The sequence below is a fragment of the Heterodontus francisci genome, chromosome 6 (genome assembly GCF_036365525.1).
Source record: "Heterodontus francisci isolate sHetFra1 chromosome 6, sHetFra1.hap1, whole genome shotgun sequence".
In the NCBI taxonomy this organism is placed as follows: Eukaryota; Metazoa; Chordata; class Chondrichthyes; order Heterodontiformes; family Heterodontidae; genus Heterodontus; species Heterodontus francisci.
In genome coordinates, this window is record NC_090376.1 from 77680519 (window position 1) to 77700509 (window position 19991).

Consider the following 19991-nt stretch of genomic DNA (forward strand, 5'->3'; position numbering starts at 1 on the left):
TCTGATGGTGCGCAGAGGTTCAGACATCAGGCGGGTTGACTATTGTGGGATCAGGAGCAACATAAATGCCCCATTCTTGCCCAAAAGCAAGCATGAAAATTGGTGCCCATCTGGCATCCCATATGTATTGCTTTATAAAACACAGTATCGTAATTATACAGAAAACACTCTTACAGACGCTGTAATACAGAAATTTTAAATTGGTTTCTTTCAAAGCTGTATAAGGAATTCTGAATGCTGGACAGCAGATGTCTATCAATTAACATTAGTTTTGTGTTAAAGGTAGTGGCTTAAATAGTAAATCAAGAGGAATATGCAGAATTACAATACCTGTGCACATCTGTCAGAAAGACTTTAAGCAAACTAAAGATGCGGGAAGGTGGCACTAACAGTAATCTGGAACATTTTTTCAATAAAATAAATGATCCATGTTATCCCTGGCCCCTCGCCACCGCCACCATGAACGTTTAAGCAAAGTAAAGACTTCAAGTGGAATGAACTTCTGCAAACTGACAGATTCTTGCTTGCAAGCATCATTAGCAGCCTGAAGCAATTACATTGACACAGGGAGGTACAAGCTGTTGCCATGGTGGGTGTGTGCAGTCTGGATCGACAAGGCTTTATTAAAATAATGGATCATCTTATATCCAGTGGAATTTGTCAGTCATACTGTTTGATGTGAAGTGACATTTTAATTATTATATGATTGCCCACATAGTAGATAACATGTGAAATTAATTTTCTGTATTGAGTTTTGGTAGAATGATGTACCAATATGTTATTCAATAGCATACTACTCAAATTGAAGACTTAAGTGACACTAATTTTCAACAAATGAAAGGACCACTTGCTGCAGGGCGGAGCAATGGTATGGAAGTACCCTGTAGTTTATTTAATTATAGATTACTAAACAGCCCTGACATCAAAGCTGTTGGGCGGGACAAGCAGCAGTGGACATGTTTTACTTGCAAGCAGAGGTCAAGGTTGAAATTTGTTTTTTCAGTATCTGGTTTATGGCGCTCCTATGGTTCTGAAATTGTAAAACTGAAATCAAAACGGTATCTTGATAATGGCGGCCACCAAAAACCCTTTGCATATTGCATATTGCCAACAAGCTTGGAACATTATCTTTCTTTCAGTAGATCATGCATACAGGATCTAAACCAGCTGAGGCTAGCCACAGATAATATTCCCCACCTCCCATCCCCAATTATTTCATCTCCTGCTACCATGAGACAATGCATCACATATACAGTGCTTGACTGATAGAGAATTAGATGCAGACCACCAGCAAACAGATCCACTCCAGGTTTTCAACCAGAAAGCAGCCACTGACCCCAGTATTTACACCAGTGGAGAGGATGTGGGGAGATCAAAATGACCAAAGGACCTGGCAAGGCCAGGGATGCGGAGGTCCTGCCAAGCAAGGTGGGGGAGACCAAATGATTTATCGAGGGACCTCCCATTCACTGCCGGGTTTCTCAATCTCTGGGAAACCTGTGCAGCGCAGCACCAGTGAACTTTAAACTGGGCTCCCAGTTGCGCTGTGGAAACCCGATTTAAATGAAGTGTCCCACTGACTCAGACGCCACAAAATCTACTGCGGTAAAAATGGCAATGGGTGCGTGCACAATGGGTTAGGGTCATAGTTTGTGCAATCGATGTTTTGATCCCACTCTCGACCCTCTCAATCTCATTGTTGATGGGAGGGCTGGTGTTAATATCGAGACCCTTAGTAGCCATCACAATGATTGCCACCTAATGGGAGGATACAGAAAATAATGGCATGCATGTGTAAAGCCTACTTCCCAAGGTTCATTTGAAGCACTGTTTATTATTATTTTAAGCAATAGAAGCATCTGAATTTGACTTGCATCAATTTCAGGCATTAAGTGAATTAATCCAACTTCGATCATATTAGAATTGCAATCTTTTATGGTACTTATTAATAGGGAGTAAATAGGTGGAAACAAGCCAAACTCAGCTAGACATGGACAAATACCCAGTTATCCAATTAGGCAAACATTATGATGCAAGGGTTCCACTGCATGCAAAGTGTTTTGGGATGTTTCTAAGAGACACAACAAAGGACTATACAATTGCAAATCTTTTCCTTGAGATTTGAACCACTAAAGACAGAGGCACTAGGTTAACCTATTCTATGGTACTAAACATTGAATATCATAACTATGGAAAAAATAAACTACTTACAGTAATGACTCCACAGACATGGGTTTGATAAAAATAGCAATGGGATAAAGTTGTGCAATTTGTAACCGTTTTATAGCATTTCCTGAAACATCAAGTATGCAATGTTTGCCCTAAAGGAAAAAAGAAACAGCTGGTTATAGTTAGTACAGCAAATTCCTCTATATAGACAAAAAACTGGTGAGAAACCTTAAGCTACAATATATCACTTATTTTTCAAATATGAATGATTAACTTGCACAATAATATGCATTCAAGTGTTCAAAAATGGCCACAAAATCATTTAAAATTGATTTACAGCAGCCATTTGATGCCCCTCTTTAATCCAAAGGTCAGAAAGTAAATCTACCTGTGCACAGTTTTATTAAAAGAAGAATTAAGTAATGGTTCTGAATCTGACTTTCAAAGCTTAAAGATAATTAGTTGGATTTTGCTGTAGAAATACAATGAGGTTAACAGCATCCACTGTTATTAAAGCGTAAATCAGTGAGCAACTTTGAGCAACCACCAATGCTCAGTTAATTGCAAAAATCAGGAAATTGCACAATTGACAAGCCCTAAAATTTTATGGCATTGCCAGTCTCACTGTTATTTTTTCAGCAACATCCAGCCCATATATCCACTATAATCACCAGAAAATGTTAGGGCTTCTCCATTCCAGTGTAAGTCAATTCTTAAAGCTATGATATGTCTGCCAAACAACCTCTAGCATACAGAAAATTAATCTTTACAAGTATGAAGTCTCATTCCATCAGATTTTAATTTGTGTTGGAGATTTAAAAAAAACCTAATTCCTTGTCTCTTTTTTTCTCAATCCTATCTTTCTCTCTCTATTTTGCTTTCTGTAGCTGAATTTACATTGAATTAAATATTCCTGGTTCAGACCTGGACGTGGGTGAGGTTTAAACTGATTACTTTTCATCTGTGTTCACTATGGAGAAGGACGATGTAGGTATAGAGATCAGGGAGGGGGATTGTGATATACTTGAACAAATTAGCATTGAAAGGGAGGAGGTATTAGGGATTTTAGTGGGCTTAAAAGTGGATAAATTCCCAGGCCCAGATGAGATGCATCCCAGGTTGACATGTGAGGCAAGGGAGGAGATTGCAGGGGCTCTGACACTAATTTTCAAATCCTCTCTGACCACAGGAGAGGTGCCAGAGGATTGGAGGACAGCGAATGTGGTACCATTATTCAAGAAGGGTAGCAGGGATAAACCAGGCAATTACAGGCCAGTGAGTCTAACATCAGTAGTAGGGAAACTATTGGAAAAAATTCTGAGGGACAGGATTAATCTCCACTTGGAGAGGCAGGGATTAATCAAGTCAGCATGGCTTTGTCAGGGGCAGATGATGTCTAACCAATTTGATTGAATTTTTCAAGGAGGTGACTCGGTGTGTAGATGAGGGTAAAGCAGTTGATGTAGTCTACATGAACTTCAGTAAGGCTTTTGATAAGGTACCACATGGGAGATTGGTTAAGAAGGTTATAGCCCATGGGATCCAGGGCAATTTGGCAAATTGGATCTAAAATTGGCTTAGTGGCAGGAGACAGAGGGTGATGGCCGAGGGTTGTTTTTGTGAGTGGAAGCCTGTGACCTCTCCCTGATCTCTACACCTATATCGTCCTTCTCCATAGTGAACACAGATGAAAAGTAATCATTTAAAACCTCACCCACGTCCAGGTCTGAACCAGGAAGTGGTGGGTGTACCACAGAGATCGGTGCTGGGACCCTTGCTGTTTACAGTGATCAGTAAGTTCGCAGATGACACAAAGGTTGGTGGTGTCGTAAATAGTGAGGAGTAAAGCCTTAGATTACAGGACGATACAGATGGGCTGGTAAGATGGGCAGAGCAGTAGCAAATGGAACTTAATCCTGAGAAGTGTGAGGTGATGCATTTTGGGAGGACTAACAAGGCAAGGGAATATACAATGGATGGTAGGACCCTAGGAAGTACAGAGGGTCAGCGGGACCTTGGTGTACTTGTCCATAGATCACTGAAGGCAGCAGCACAGGTAGATAAGGTGGTTAGGAAGGCATATGAGATACTTGCCTTTATTAGCTGACGCATAGATAATAAGAGCAGGGAGGTTATGATGGAGCTGTACAAAATGCTAGTTAGGCCACAGCTGGAGTACTGTGTACCGTTCTGGTCACCACACTATAGGAATGATGTGATTGTACTGGAGAGGGTGCAGAGAAGATTCAACAGGATGTTGCCTGGGCTGAAGCATTTCAGCTACGAAGAGAGACTGGATAGGCTAGGGTTATTTTCCTTCGAGCAGAGACGACTGAAGGGGGACCTAATTATGAGGGGCATAGATAGGGTCAATAGGAAGGAACTTTTCCCTTAGCGGAGGTGTCAATAACCAGGGGCTATAGATTTAAGGTAAGGGGCAGGAGGTTTAGAGGAGATTTGAGGGTGGTTGGAATCTGGAATTCATTGCCTGAAGGGGTGGTAGAGGCAGGAACCCTCACAACATTTATGAAGTATTTAGATGAGCATTTGAAATGCCATAGCATACAAGGCTATGGGCCAAGTGCTGGAAAATGGGATTAGACTAGATAGGCTTGATGGCTGGCACGGACACGGTGGGCCGAAGAGCCTATTTCTGTGCTGTATAACTCTATGACTCTGTGCTGTTTATTAATGATTCTTCAATTTGATTGCTTAAGGAGAACCATTGTTGCTTGCTCTGTTCATATTGGTCTCAGATTCTTTGTAGAGGGAGCTGCACTGAAATGGCTCTCTAATTACAGTAAGTTCCAGTGCAAGATCCCATATATTCATACATAATTTGGCATTCACTCACTACTGAGACTAAAATACAACCCAATAACATTGCAGCTGACAGACAACTATGTGTGTAGCATACAAATAAAGACAAATCACTTTAAATTCTTTCCAGCCAAGTTTTCACAAATCATTACCAACTATGTGAATTGCAATTTTTGCTATGGTGACTTATTCTGAATAATAATCTGAATTTCAGCAAAAAGCACTGAAGCCATCAGCTCCAAAGCCATGCGGAAGCTGTACTTTTTCATTAATTTCCTATCTCTCATATATATTATATATATGCAATAAACAAGTTAGTTTAGAAAGAAATGACTAGCCGGTGAGGAGTAAGGAATGCAGTGCCAAAGGTGGCACTGCATTTTAATCCCTAACTGAATAAGGCTGTACGGTTATGCTTGCACATTTTGCTAAATTATTCTAGACAATTGCTATACATGTATGTTTGTTTAATGTTTTATTTTAAATTGTGCTAAATTAAGACTAGCATATCTACCTTAGTATAGATATATTTATATTGTAGTTATTTTTTTCTTCAAATTTGACTTGTGTGACAATCAGATAAAGTAATTCTGTAACTTTTCTGTCAAGTTTGTAAATCAAAACTATTAATATCTGAATTTAAAACAAAACTTTCTTTGCAATTTAATCATTAGTGATTTGAATAATTTGAAAGAATATTGTTTGGAATTTTTTTAAGAATGATAGTAAATCTTTTCTCAATGACTATTTAATAAACTGGTCTCTCCTTAATATTGCCAGGATTTCAGAATGAGGAGTCAATAGCTATATCATTTCAGCATGCATATCCCTTAACAATAAAAAAAAGTAATTTCTATAAATTGGCTCAAATAAGTGGATTCTGCGTCTGGAAAATCCCAAACGTAAGACAAGGAGGAACTTTGCTTTGCATCTGAAGCAAGGCACATTTAACCTTGGAGTGCTTGATGATGATACCAGAAAAAAAAGGGCGAATTTCCATTCTAAACATTCCCACCATTACCTTTGCTCACCCCAAAATTTTGTTTCAAAAAAAATTAAAAGAAACAACATACCCTTTCAGCCACATATTTTACAGACTGGACGCTAGTTCCATACAGATTATCATTATATTGTCCTGCTTCAATAAATTTGTGCTCCTGGATGTCCTTTTCCATCTGATCTCTACAGGTAACAAAGTGATAGTCTCGTCCATCCATTTCATAGTCACGTTTTGGTCTTGTGGTATCTTTATAAAAGAGTGGATAAAGCATAACTTAGTATTTAATGGCAGACAACCAATTACTCGAAAGTATAACAATACTGGTACCAATATCCACAGCTATATCTTTCCCTAGCTCTAAAAGAATGCAAACAAAGGACTGGATTTTAAGACCTCACTGCTGAACAAATGGTGGCCCGCATGCCAAAGAGCCGCCGCAATCTCTTGCACGACAGCTCATTTAAATAGCCGGGGCGGCCTCCCCCGCCCAATCACGTGGAGGTGGCAGGCTATCCATTCCTGGCAATGGTGTCAGCTGCCTATGCGCCATTTTTAAAGGACAGCCAGCCATGCCAGTCAATTTGAATTTTTAAAGCAGTATCTGCCCAAAATTTGTACAATAGATTTCTAACCCCCCCTTTCCCACCCCCCAATAACTATTAGCTGTTTTCCCTATCCCCCAAAATACTTACCTTTTAAATCTGACCTTCCCCTGTAGACTGCACAAAGTTTAAAGCTGACCTCTTCCCACTATCCCCTATACCCATTTTGTTTATTTGACTCCATCCCCCCTCACTGGCACTGAAAATCTTAACTCCTCCCCCTTCCCCACCAGTGTCATGCCGGCTTTCCCCAGATGGGAAATTGAAGGCACGGGAGTGCTGGCCACCAAAGATCGTGGCGGGCCCGGAAAATTTAAGATAAGTTGATTTAAATTTATGTATGTCAGTAATTAAAATATTTAAATCCAGGTCCCGTCGCCCAGCAACAGTGGGGGGGGGGGGGCCACCACGGAGACTTGTTGCCGCTGGGAGGATTGGGCTGGGCCCTCCTGCCATTGGCCTCTGTGGTGGGCCTCTGCCAGAATAATCTTGCATCACCCACCACCCCCCATCTCCCCATGGAGCCCAACATCATGGGCTTGGTAAAATCCAGCCCTAAATGTCTTCAGCATGAACGTAACTTCATATTTTAGTATGTGTTGTATTTTTAAAATCCATCATTTAAAATAAAAATTGTATCTGTATTCTATAATGGGAGCAATTCAAAAATACCATCAAGATCATTTTTTAACAACCTCAGTAAACTCATATAATGTCTAAACTTCAAAAATAACTTTCTAGGCAACATAACTGAGTGCCACAAGAGAAGCCTTCAAAACACAGTGGGCTTCTTAATGCACACATGGGTGGTTATTTCCTGGCATGCATTGATTAGCAGTAAATTACACCTTAGAATTTGTTAATCTATTTAATGAAGCAGTATTTATGTACAATAGAAGTCTGTTAATGGGAACACCTCCTGGGTAAGCAACATGATTCCTTCTATTAAATAATCACCATTAAAGGATATACACTGATTCTGATTTAGCAAAGACGAGTCCCAAAATATGATCTAAAGCATCATGCCACCTCTAAAAGAAGCCAATGATAAGTGGCTGTAAAATCCATTTAATGAACATGTTAAAACCAGCTCTATTATAGGAGTATAACAGCAAAACATTGTCAACAATTTTGTCAATCATGTTAACTAATAGCATTTATTTTACATCCCCTTTAAACCTTTTTATTTTCTTTCTATTAAGGTGCCCTGTCCCCGTTTTCTAGTAATATACCATATTCCAGCTAACAGGCAGAGGGGTGCAAAACAGCTTGGGGTAACCTGTTTGATGATCTTCTTTCTCGTGACTCCAATCAAAACATTTTCCCTGCAGTGAGGCTGAGATCAAGATCCTGTTGCATAGGGGTTGCAATGAGGTTGAAATCAGACCCCATAAAAATAGCACCGTTCACTGGCTGCATGCTGCAGAACCCTAAATAAATAAGGGCCACCAACAGATTACATCTGCTGAGTTAGTAATCACTTCTTTGCAGCCCTGCCTTACAATCATGTTAATGAAGCAACAACCCTAGTCCAGACTGTTTCTGTAATTCAGTATTTTATCATTAGAATATGTTTGCACAATGAGGGCTGAATTTTATTAGTGCACCGCACATCACAGCGCCACACTTTGAACTCGGCGGCCTTCTGACACGGAAGTGCCCCTGCTGAGCCCCCGCAATATTTTGCACAGACGCTCATTTAAATGGAAGGGGCAGAGCGGCCCTCCCCGACCATGATGTAGAGGCGGCAGCCCCTCTGTCCCTGGCAATGGCATCCAGCGCTACCGCATAGGCGCCAGCGCCATTTTTAAAGGACTTCAAGCCCTTATGAACAAATGAAATTCTTAAAGTCACACTGTGGGAAAAGTAAAATGGAAAACTTTATTAACAGATAAAGGCCCCTCCTCACCCCCACAATTACACACCAGAAAATCTCTTCTTCCTAATCATCAACTTTGCCCTCCGTACTTTGTAACTTTGCCCCTCAACCCCTTCCCATCTTCCCCACAACTAATAGAAAAGGTTTTTCCCGCTTCCTCCCTCACCCTGATAATTTCACTCCTCCCCCCTCCTCACTGGTGTCTCACCTCGGAACTCTGTATGGAGTTCTGAAGGGGCACAAGTTGCAGCCGGCGGACGTAAAATTGGTGTGGGATGGCCGCCGGAACAGGGCAAGTATATGTAAATTTATTTGCATTGATTTTACAAGTTAAATGAAGGCGCTCGGGGTGGGGGGGGGGGGCCACACCTAGGCCTTGCTGCTGGTAAAATGCGGCGGGGCCTTCGTGGCGTTGGGTGTCATGGTGGGCCGCTCCTGCGAGTATTTTACGGGCCCCCCCACCACGTCCTCCGACGTCAAGGGGCTGGTAAAATTCAGCGCTGAGTGTCAGGGTTGCTAATTTAGTTACTGTTGGCAGAGACAAAAGGTAAAAGAGGAACAAGACTAAGTTACCCGAAATATCCAAGGAGACATTTAATAGTCTATCTCAGTGGTATAAGATAAAAGCTTGGATTTTGATTTAATGATGAAGTAAGAAACTCGACAATGTGCAGTTCGAAACTGTAGAAATGCTAAGTAGCTAGGGATGAGCTCATTCAAATCTAGTTTGGAATAAATATGTCTCACTATCAAGGTATTTCTTGAAAAAAGTAAGTCTAGAGACATGAAAATGCTGCTCTGATGCCAAGGTACTGGAATAGGTGCTGAGTGCTGTCAAATAGGCTTTATCTTTCTGACAGTATTTGGGTGGGAATTTTAATGTAATTTTGTTCTAGCTCTTTTCAGCTCACACAATATTATTTGAATTACTTGTACAGTGTCACTGTTTACTTTCTCAGTCATATAGTTATCATTATGACAGATAGAAAACAAGACTTGCATTTAAATAGTGTCTTATTTACTAGGATGTTGCCTGGTATGGAGGGAAGGTCTTACGAGGAAAGGCTGAGGGACTTGAGGTTGTTTTCGTTGGAGAGAAGGAGGAGGAGAGGTGACTTAATAGAGACATATAAGATAATCAGAGGGTTGGATAGGGTGGATAGTGAGAGTCTTTTTCCTCGGATGGTGATGGCAAACACGAGGGGACATAGCTTTAATTTGAGGGGTGATAGATATAGGACAGATGTTAGAGGTAGTTTCTTTACTCAGAGAGTAGTAGGGGCGTGGAACGCCCTGCCTGCAACAGTAGTAGACTCGCCAACTTTAAGGGCATTTAAGTGGTCATTGGATAGACATATGGATGAAAATGGAATAGTGTAGGTCAGATGGTTTCACAGGTCGGCGCAACATCGAGGGCCGAAGGGCCTGTACTGCACTGGTAATGTTCTAATTCTAATTTTATTACATCTCTCAGGAACATTGCAAAGCTCTTTGAATTCAATTATTTACTTTGAAGAACAGCCTTTGTTTTGTTTCATTACCCTGAAGTGAATCCTTGTAGCAATAAAATATATTTTGTAAAATAAAACAATGTATTTAAGTGGCAATTTGTACAGCAGAAAACAAAGTAAAATATGGTATATACTTTGCCATAGCTTTAAAACTGATTGTCACTGATAAAGGCTCTCAGATTTAGCAATGATGTTGTGAGATCGGATAATGACAACCATTCATATGCTACGCCTCCATGTTTGCATGAAATTTTATATATTTTCAGAGCACCAATCAACTTCCCAAATGTGCTGTGAACAGTATAACAAATAATAGTGTTTATTCTGATTAGAAATGTAATCACGACTGAATTAAATTGCTCCAAAAGCATCAACCTGATTTATTCAATTTTCCATTTTTGAGAAAACAAGGTTTTGAGGACATGGAAGTGTATGTAACCCCCAAGTATAATTACCTCCAAAACTTAATTCTCCCTGCCTCTTTTGCTTTATCTCCTCACATGAGTCAATAAATACACTATGGGCTGAATTTTATTGGGGCGCCGCATTCTACGGCGGCGGCCTTTGAACTCGGCGGTGCGCCCGCATTTGCTGGCTGCCGCTGAGCCCCCATGATATTAATTGCGGGGGCTCATTTCCATAGAGGTCATGCATCCCCCCATATTACATGGGGAGAGGCGGGACATTTGGCGCAGCGAGAGTTTTGACAGTTTTGCAGCAGGTGCTGGGGCCCTATTTTAAGCGCCCCAGCCCCTGCTTCCTGACAGCTGTCAAAGAATACTTACCTGACTGCTGAAGAGTGGGGCTGCTGTCAAACTGGCAGCAAAGCAGAAGGTGCTGCAGAAATCCAGCAGGTCAGGCAGCATCTGTGGAGAGAGAAGCAGAGTTAACTTGTCCAAGTTCACAGACCTGCAAGTTAACTCTGCTTCTCTCTCCACAGATGCTGCCTCAGCACTTACCGCTTTGCTGCCATATATTTACTCTGCTGTGTCCCAGTGTCCTGTGAAATTGTGATCCTCTTCTCCCACTCAAATGTAACATTCCTTCTTGTAGGCGTGTCGCACCTGGGCGAATAATCGTACATCCGCACGTTCCAGGATGTGAGACTTAAATCGACCATAAAAGGCATTACAGAGGTTTACAGAGAACACGCTGAAACAAATGGGAATGCATGGGTGTCACAGCAATGTAAATAAGTCTTTCACTAAATGTTCCTCACCAACATGTGTGTCCTTTTCTCTGTGTGAATGATGTGTGCCAGCATGAAGCGCCAATGTCACATCCCTTTGCACCGTTGGCCCTTCAGGAGAGCCAACGTAGGCAATCACAGCATTGCCATGCTACCATTACTCATGAGCGTCTCCGCGGATGCAGTGACATGGACATTGGGTCAGGCAGCTGCGGCCTCTAATGGTTTACATAGAGGTGCTGCAGATGTGGGCTGGTGCATAGCAGGTGAGTGAGGGTGATGCATGGCTTGCAGAACTCATGTCGGTTCCTATGGTGCAGAGAGCCTTGGTCTGATAAGCCACTTCCATATATCCCTACCTCACTGCTCGGCATGCATGCAGAGCCTGGGTGCCATCTGCCCTCCCATGCGTCTTTCATGTTGCAGGTCCTCAGAGTCCTCATAGTCCGAGGAGGAATCCTGTTGACGTCTCTCCTTATCATGCCTGGCCTGGCCCCTATTGGGTGCGTAGTTGTGCAGAGCAGCAAAGAAAGGAGCTGGCCTTTTTGGCCCGTAGTACAGAGCATCACCCTATCCATCAAGGCATTGGAGATGCTCTTTCAGCATGCTGATCTCCTGCTCAATGGTGGCTCATGTAGCTCAGTGGCTGACGTTGCATCTCTCCTCTGCAGCAGTGGTGGAGTCTCTCACTGGTGTCGGGAGCCATGTCTGCAAAGGATAGCCCTGATCTCCAAGAAGCCACCCCTCCATCTAAGCCAGTTCAGTGAACAGCGGTGGTAGCCGGGACTGGCGCAACACCCAGGTGTAATGGCAGCTGCCTGAGAAGCGGTTACATATTCGCTGCAAGCATCTACGGTGTTCACATACCAGCTTCACCTAGATTGAGAGGGCTCCTTTAATGGTGACGTCTGCAGGTGGTAGCCTGGCAGTAGGCCTGATGGCCACATGAGTGCAGTCTAGGAACATTACAACCTATGGTTCTCCGGCAATGGTGCCAGAACCAACAGACCTCTGGGCCTGTCTGTGAGTGTCCGTCCTGAAGCAGACATCCTCACTGGCCCTCCAGTACAGGGCATTGGTGACCTCCCTGATGCAGTGGTGCACTGCTGACTGTGACCCCACAAAGGTCTCTGGTGGGACCTCGGTGTGGTTCCCCTGCTGCACGGCAGCAGCGGCACCACTATTAGCATATAGTAAACGGTACTTACCTTTGCTGATTATGCAGCCTGCTGCCTCTCCACTGACACTTTTGGATTTTTTCCTGAATGGGCGGCTGTCACGTGCTGTCCCGTTCACGATTTGAAGAGCCGGCGGGTCCTCAGAGGCAAAAGTGGTTGCCAGCGAAGGTAAGTTCTGTTATTCAGGGGTCTCACTCTGCATTCCTAAAGGGAGGAGGGGTGACTTCTTGGAGATCGGGCTATCCTTTGCAGACATGGCTCCCGATACCAATGAGCCACTCCACCACTGCTGCAGAGGAGAGATACAACCCACACACGGCGTTGATGGGCTGGTAAAATTCAGTCCTATATGTTATGCTGTATTATAAATTTTCTGTAAAGCTTTTCGATCTCTCTCAAAAGAAACCTGTTCGAATTTATCAGGATTGATAAAATGCCCTGTAGAACTGTCAGCCTTATGCTTTCCAAAATCTCAAAACATATTACTGGCAACCCTATTATGCCAATGAGACTGTGGTACAAAGATACAGAGGATACCAGCTGGATAGCTGTTGAGGTAGCTCTCCGTACTGCAGTATTTTCTAGCCATAATGAACATTGGATGAATGCTCGTTTAGGCGTTGAAGAAGAGAAGACTTGCATTTATGTAGCAACTTTCAAGACCTGAGGACCTCTCAAAGCCAATGAAGTTCTTCTGAAATGCAGCAGCCAATTTACGCACAAAATCCTGCAAAGAGCAATGTGAAAGTGACCAGATAATCAGTTTTAATGATGTTGGTTGAGGGATAGATATTGGCAATGGATTACCCGAAAGTAGCTCTAAGGGCAAAAGTGTTGAAAATGGCCCTAAATCAATGCAGTTTAACAAATGCTCAATGGAAAAAAGGCTGATGTAGAGGAATCCATAATTTTTTTTAAAAACATGAAAGGAATCATTGGGAGGGATGTGGAAAAGTTCTTTATTCTGGATAATTGGTCAGTGAATTAGTGGCAGCCCAAAACTATGGACGGAATTTTATGCCTCCTGCCAATTAACTGCCACTTAAGGGCCTCCTCTCGTCGCCACTGGTATTTTATGAGCTGCCAGCAGGCAGCTTAGACCCCACAGAAGACGACCAGGTAAAACCTGGCAGCCTCCTTGCGGACTGGGAGGGCCCTCCACATTGGGCACCCTGTACTCCATGGAGGGCCCCCCCAAAGCCCCAACTGCCCCCACTGAAATAAAGACCGCTCCCCCCAACCCCCAACCAACACACCTTACCTCGCCGGGGCCCGGCTGATTGTCCCTGGTGCGGCTCCAAAATGTACCTCTCTTCCGGGGCTGGCATCCATGATCCTGCTGTTGGCTGGGTGCAGTCCCAATGATGGCCACCGCTTCCGGTGGCGCTGCTGGGACTGAGAGCTGCTGGCCCTCTGATTGGCCGGCAGCACTTTGAGAGGCGGAAGTCCCACCCGAGTCCAGTTAAGGGCCTGTGGGGCGTATAATCCTGACGTGGCTCCCCAGCCCCGGCAGAGACGGACTCTTCCCGACTTTTTGGTGGGTGGATGGGGCCTCCTGCCAAACATAAAATTCTGACCTATGTCTTGGCTCAATTATATATATGAGGCATCGCCTCCTCCATTAATCACCTAACAGAATAGTAATAGCTTCAATAAAAGGAAAATGGCTGACAGATCTGTAATCAGAACAATCCGGAGATTGTGATGTGCATTGAAAGTGTTATTGCTGTGTATTCATGCTCACTACCCACCCACCCAAAACTTGCTTGGAGTTCAAATTAGGGCCAATATATTCATAAAGTTCAGGCTCATAATGAGCCTAGTAAGATATCAATACTTTTGGGGCTTATCAGGTATTTTGCACACTGGGCAGTTAGCTCTTAGCACCCATGCTGGGCTATGAAAATACAAACATATGAACTAGGAGCAGGAGTAGGCTATTCGGCCCCTCAAGCCTGCTCCGCTGTTCAGTAAGATCGTGGCTGATCTGTTTGTGGTCTCAACTCCACTTTTCGGCCTACCCCTGACACCCTTTGACCGCTGTCCCCACCCCCCACCTCCCCGATTTGTCACGAATCTATCTACCTCTGCCTTAAAAACTTTCAATAACTCTGCCTCCACTGACTTTCAATGACTTTGCCTCCACTGCTCTGTGGGGAAGAGAATTCCACAGACTCACAACCCTCAGAGAATTCTTTTTCCTCATCTCTGTCTTAAATGGGAGACCCCCTACTTTTAAAATATGCCTCCTAGTTTTAGTCTCCCCTACAAGGGAAACATCCTTTCAACATCCACCTTGTCAAGTCCCCTCAGGATCTTATATGTTTCAATAAGATTACCTCTCATCCTTCTAAACTTCAATGAATCCAGACTCAACCTGTCCAACCTTTCCTGAGGCTCAAGCACACTTGCGCATCAAAGCAGTGAGGCCTGAGGATGATAGGGATCAATAGTAACCGCCCTCTGCCCCCACCAAACCCCACACACAACAACAGGCGGGTGAGGGTTAAAAATTTTAAATCATGGAATGTCTTCCCAATGCTTCATGAACTTGCCTGCCGCCATTTTTACAGTGATGGGTTGCGAGGTATGCATATGTTCCATCTTGAACAAACAGGACACTTCATTTTAATATTTAAATCAGGTTCCCAAGTGCAGTTGAAAGTCTGATTTAAATTCAACATCTGCCGGCCGGGTTTCCCAGGCCTCGAGAAGTCCGGCAGGCGAAATGGAGATAGAAACAGCTGGCTCCAGCAGGAAAGCTTCACCCAGCCCCTCAAACAAATCTTTGGCCTCAGTTCTGCCAATTGCGTCCTCCCCTTGCTGTAAGATCAGCCAACTCCCTGCTGCCCACCTACCCCCAACCCCTGGTCTCTGGCCTGCCCCACAATCAATGATAATGAGCTCCACACCCCTGGGGTTTCCTTCTCACTGGTACGCTCCCCCGTACCCTCCCAGTAAATATCACAGCCAAAGCATTTGTTAGATTGCTAACTTTTTTTTTATTTTAGAACTTCTTCGATAGTGTAAACCTATTATTTATAACAAATACAACATTTTCCACAGAGAAATCATTTACAAATTTATTGCAAAGGAATAACTGGAAACATTTATTAAAAGTTATTTTGGGAAATTTCAAGACCATTGCTTTTGAAGTTGATGGAACTGCTGGACCTTTCTAGACTGGGCAGAGAGACAGCACCAGATGCAAAGAGATTGTAACATGGGGATGTTCACATAAAATCAAGAGAACACATAAAGGAATGAGGGGCTAATCCATCAAGGACATCAGATGGTATGGATACCGCAGGGAACAAAGAAAATGGATCATTATCAGGAAAGTCCTAGCAATTCTTTATGGATATGGTGCACATAATTCAAAGATAAATATGAGATATTCAGCTCTGATAGAACAGGTGCCATGTATCAGGTGAAACCTACACAGATATTTTGTTTAAGATGCAAGATAAGCAGAAAGATGTGCTAATTGAGTAAGAAATCTTCCATGTGCACTTATCCAGAAACTTTCAAAGGACAAAATCCTATGAGCTCCCTGGTTAGCACAGTATCACAAGATTTTAGTTACCAATTTTTTAGGCTGCCAACTACAATCAAAATTGTGAGTCCCAATGAAATCATATTAGTTGGCAAGCTGGCAATGGTACTTCCCAACAAACAATATTCATAATATGTGAACTGCAGATAACTAAAGAAAACATGTGCATCTCAGATGCACTGCCAATATTGTGCTGATTCAGCACCCAGCCCAAAAGTAAATTTTTTAAATTTCAGTATTTATTACTCATTCCTAATTGCCCCTGAGACTGTGGTGGTGAGTGGCCTTTTTGAACTGCTACAGTCCACGTGGTGAAGGTACTCCCACAATCCTATAGAGTAGGGAGTTCAAGGATTTTGACCCAATGACGATGAAGGAATGTTGTTTTTTTTTATTCATTCATGGGATGTGGGTGTCACTAGCCAGGCCAGCATTTATTGCCCATCCTTAATTGCCCTTGAGAAGGTGGTGGTGAGCTGCCTTCTTAAACCTCTGCAGTTCATGGGAGATAGGTACACCCACAGTGTTGTTAGGAAGGGAGTTCCAGGATTTTGACCCAGCGACAGTGAAGGAATAACGATATAGTTCCAATTCAGTAATAAAAGCAAAATACTGCGGATGCTGGAAATCTGAAACAAAAACAAGAAATGCTGGATTCACTCAGCAGGTCTGGCAGCATCTGTGGAAAGAGGACATCTCTTTCCACAGATGCTGCCAGACCTGCTGAGTGAATCCAGCATTTCTTGTTTTAGTTCCAATTCAGGATGGTGTGTGGCTTGGAGGGGAACTTGCAGTTTCTGGTGTTCCCATGCATTTGCTGCCCTTGTCCTTCTAGTTGGTAGAGGTCGCAGGTTTGGAAAGTGCTGTCAAAGGAGCCTTGGTGCGTTACCGCAGTGCACCTTGTAGATGGTACACACTGCTGCCACTGTGCATCGGTGGTGGAGGGAGTGAATGTTTGTGGATGGGGTGCCAATCAAGCGGGCTGCTTTGTCCTGGATGGTGTCGAGCTTCTTGAGTGTTGTTGGAGCTGCACCCATCCAGGCAAGTGGAGAGTATTCCATCACACTCCTGACTTGTGCCTTATAGATGGTGAACAGGCTTTGGGGAGTCAGGAGGTGAGTTACTCACCGCAGGATTCCTAGCCACTGACCTGCTCTTGTAGCTATGGTATTTATACGGCTACTCCTGTTCAGTTTCTGGTCAAAGGTAGCCCCTAGGATGTTGATAGTGGGGTGTTCAGCGATGGTAATGCCATTGAATGTCAAGGGGATATGGTTTGATTCTCTCTTGTTGGAGATAGTCGTTGCCTGGCACTTGTGTGGTGCGAATGTTACTTCCCACTTATCAGCCCAAGCCTGGATATTGTCCAGGTCTTGTTGCATTTCTACATGGACCGCTTCACTATCTGAGGAGTCGCGAATGGTGCTGAACATTGTGCAATCATCAGCGAATATCCCCACTTCTGACTTTATGATTGAAGGAAGGTCATTGATGAAGCAGCTGAAGATGGTTGGGCCTAGGACACTACCCTGAGGAACTCCTGCAGTGATGTCCTGGAGCTCAGATGATTGACCTCCAACAACCACAATCATCTTCCTTTGCACTAGGTATGACTCCAACCAGCGGAGAGTTTTCCCCCGATTCCCATTGACTTCAGTTTTGCTAGGGCTCCTTGATGCCATACTCGGTCAAATGCTGCCTTGATGTCAAGGGCAGTCACTCTCACCTCACCTCTTGAGTTCAGCTGTTTTCTCCATGTTTGAACCAAGGCTGTAATGAGGTCAGGAGCTGAGTGGCCCTGGCAGAACCCAAACTAAGCGTCACTGAGCAGGTTATTACTAAGCAAGTGCCGTTTGATGGCACTGTTGATGACACCTTCCATCACTTTCTTGATGATTGAGAGTAGGCTGATGGGGCAGTAATTGGCCAGGTTGGACTTGTCCTGCTTTCTGTGTACAGGACATACCTGGGCAATTTTTCACATTGCAGGGTAGATGCCAGTGTTGTAGCTGTACTGGAACAGCTTGGCTTGGGGCGCGGCAAGTTCTGGAGCACAGGTCTTCAGTACTATTGCTGGAATATTGTCAGGGCCCATAGCCTTTCCAGTATCCAGTGCCTTCAGTCATTTCTTGATATCACGCGGAGTGAATTGAATTGGCTGAAGTCTGGCATCTGTGATGCTGGGGACTTCAGGAGGAGGCTGAGATGGATCATTAACTCGGCACTTCTAGCTGAAGATTGTGCAAATGCTTCAGCCTTATCTTTCGCACTGATGTGCTGGGCTCCCCCAACATTGAGGATGGGGATATTTGTGGAGCTACCTCCTCCAGTTAGTTGTTTAATTGTCCACCACCATTCATGGCTGGATGTGGCAGGACTGCAGAGCTTAGATCTGATCTGTTGGTTATGGGATCGCTTAGCTCTGTCTACCGCATGCTGCTTTCACAGTTTGGCACGCAGATAGTCCTGTGTTGTAGTTTCACCAGGTTGACACCTCATTTTCAGGTATGCCTGGTGCTGCTCCTGGCATGCCCTCCAACCCTTTCCAGGGTTGGTCTCCTGGCTTGATGGCAATGGGAGAGTGGGGGAAATGCCGGGCCATGAGGTTACAGATTGTGGTTGAGTATAATTCTGCTGCTGCTGAAGGCTCACAGCGCCTCATGGATGCCCAGTTTTGCATTGTTTAGTTATACAGCACTAAAACAGGCCCTTCGGCCCACCGAGTCTGTGCCGACCATCAACCACCCATTTATACTAATCCTACACTAATCCCATATTCCTACCACATCCCCACCTGTCCCTATATTTCCCTACCACCTACCTATACTAGGTCAATTTATAATGACCAATTTACCTACCAACCTGCAAGTCTTTTGGCTTGTGGGAGGAAACCAGAGCACCCGGAGAAAACCCACGCAGACACAGGGAGAACTTGCAAACTCCACACAGGCAGTACCCAGAATTGAACCCGGGTCCCTGGAGCTGTGAGGCTGCGGTGTTACCACTGCGCCACTGTGCCGCCCTAGATCTGCTAGATCTGTTTGAAATCTATCCCATTTAGCACGGTGGTAGTGCCACACAACACGATGGAGGGTATCCTCAATGTGAAGGCAGGTCTTTGTCTCCACAAGGACTGTGTGGTGGTCACTCCTACCAATACTGTCATGGACAGATGCATCTGCGGCAGGCAGATTGGTGAGGACAAGGTCAAGTATATTTTTCCCACTTGTTGGTTTCCTCGCCACCTGCCGCATACCCAGTATAGCAACTATGTTCTTTAGGACTCGGCCAGCTCGGTCAGTAGTGGTGCTACCGAGCCAGTCTTGGTGATGGACATTGAAATCCCCCACCCAGAGTACATTCTGTATCCTTGCCACCCTCAGTGCTTCCTCCATGTAGTGTTCAACATGGAGGAGTACTGACTCATCAGCAGAGGGAGGGCGGTAGGTGGTAATGAGCAGGAGGTTTCCTTGTCCATGTTTGATCTGATGCCATGAGACTTCATGGGGTCCAGACTTGATGTTGAGGACTCCCAGGGCAACTCCCTCTCAACTGTATACCACTATTTCCAAGTCAGGATAATGTTTGACTTTCTTCCTTACTTAATAAGCCTCAAGCTTTGAAGAAACAATTTCCTACAAGGAGAAATTATCATGTAGAAAAAAATTCCCAGCAAAAGGTGTCAAGTATCACCTAAAAAGAGCTGTTTAAGAAACAAAAAAATAGCAAATGCTAGAAATACACAACAGATTCATCATCATTGGACAGAGTAAATAAGGTTAATGTTTTGCATAGAAATGTTTATTAGACCTAATCAAATATCCAGCAATTATGCTCTTGGTTTTATCATTATTAACAATGGATTGAAGGACTAAGTACAGAGAAAATAGGCTGGATTTTATTCCAGCGAAGAAGGTCCCGGCCGCAGGCCAGAAGGTGGGAGGACTTGATCTCGGCCCTCCGTTGGACCCCCCTGGTACGATTTCACAGCAGGCAACCAAATAACTGCCTATCGTTGGGGATACCGCCCTTTTAAGGGACCAGCTCCGGTGGCCACTCTCGGTTCTGCAGGATACCTTGCAGAGGA

The 19991-nt window shown here is 44.0% G+C and overlaps 1 protein-coding gene across 4 annotated transcripts in view; it reads right to left on the reverse strand.

Annotated features, from left to right (window-relative positions):
- dlg2 (discs, large homolog 2 (Drosophila)) overlaps positions 1-19991 on the reverse strand; it is a 1345388-nt gene that overhangs the window by 17233 nt on the left and 1308164 nt on the right. For all 4 annotated transcript variants that reach the window (XM_068033932.1, XM_068033931.1, XM_068033933.1 and 1 more), the window contains 2 exons: positions 6063-6235; positions 2212-2321 (listed from right to left, as the gene is read on the reverse strand). In XM_068033932.1, coding sequence (XP_067890033.1) covers positions 2212-2321; positions 6063-6235 — 283 coding nt within the window. The remainder of the gene's footprint in view (positions 1-2211; positions 2322-6062; positions 6236-19991) is intronic.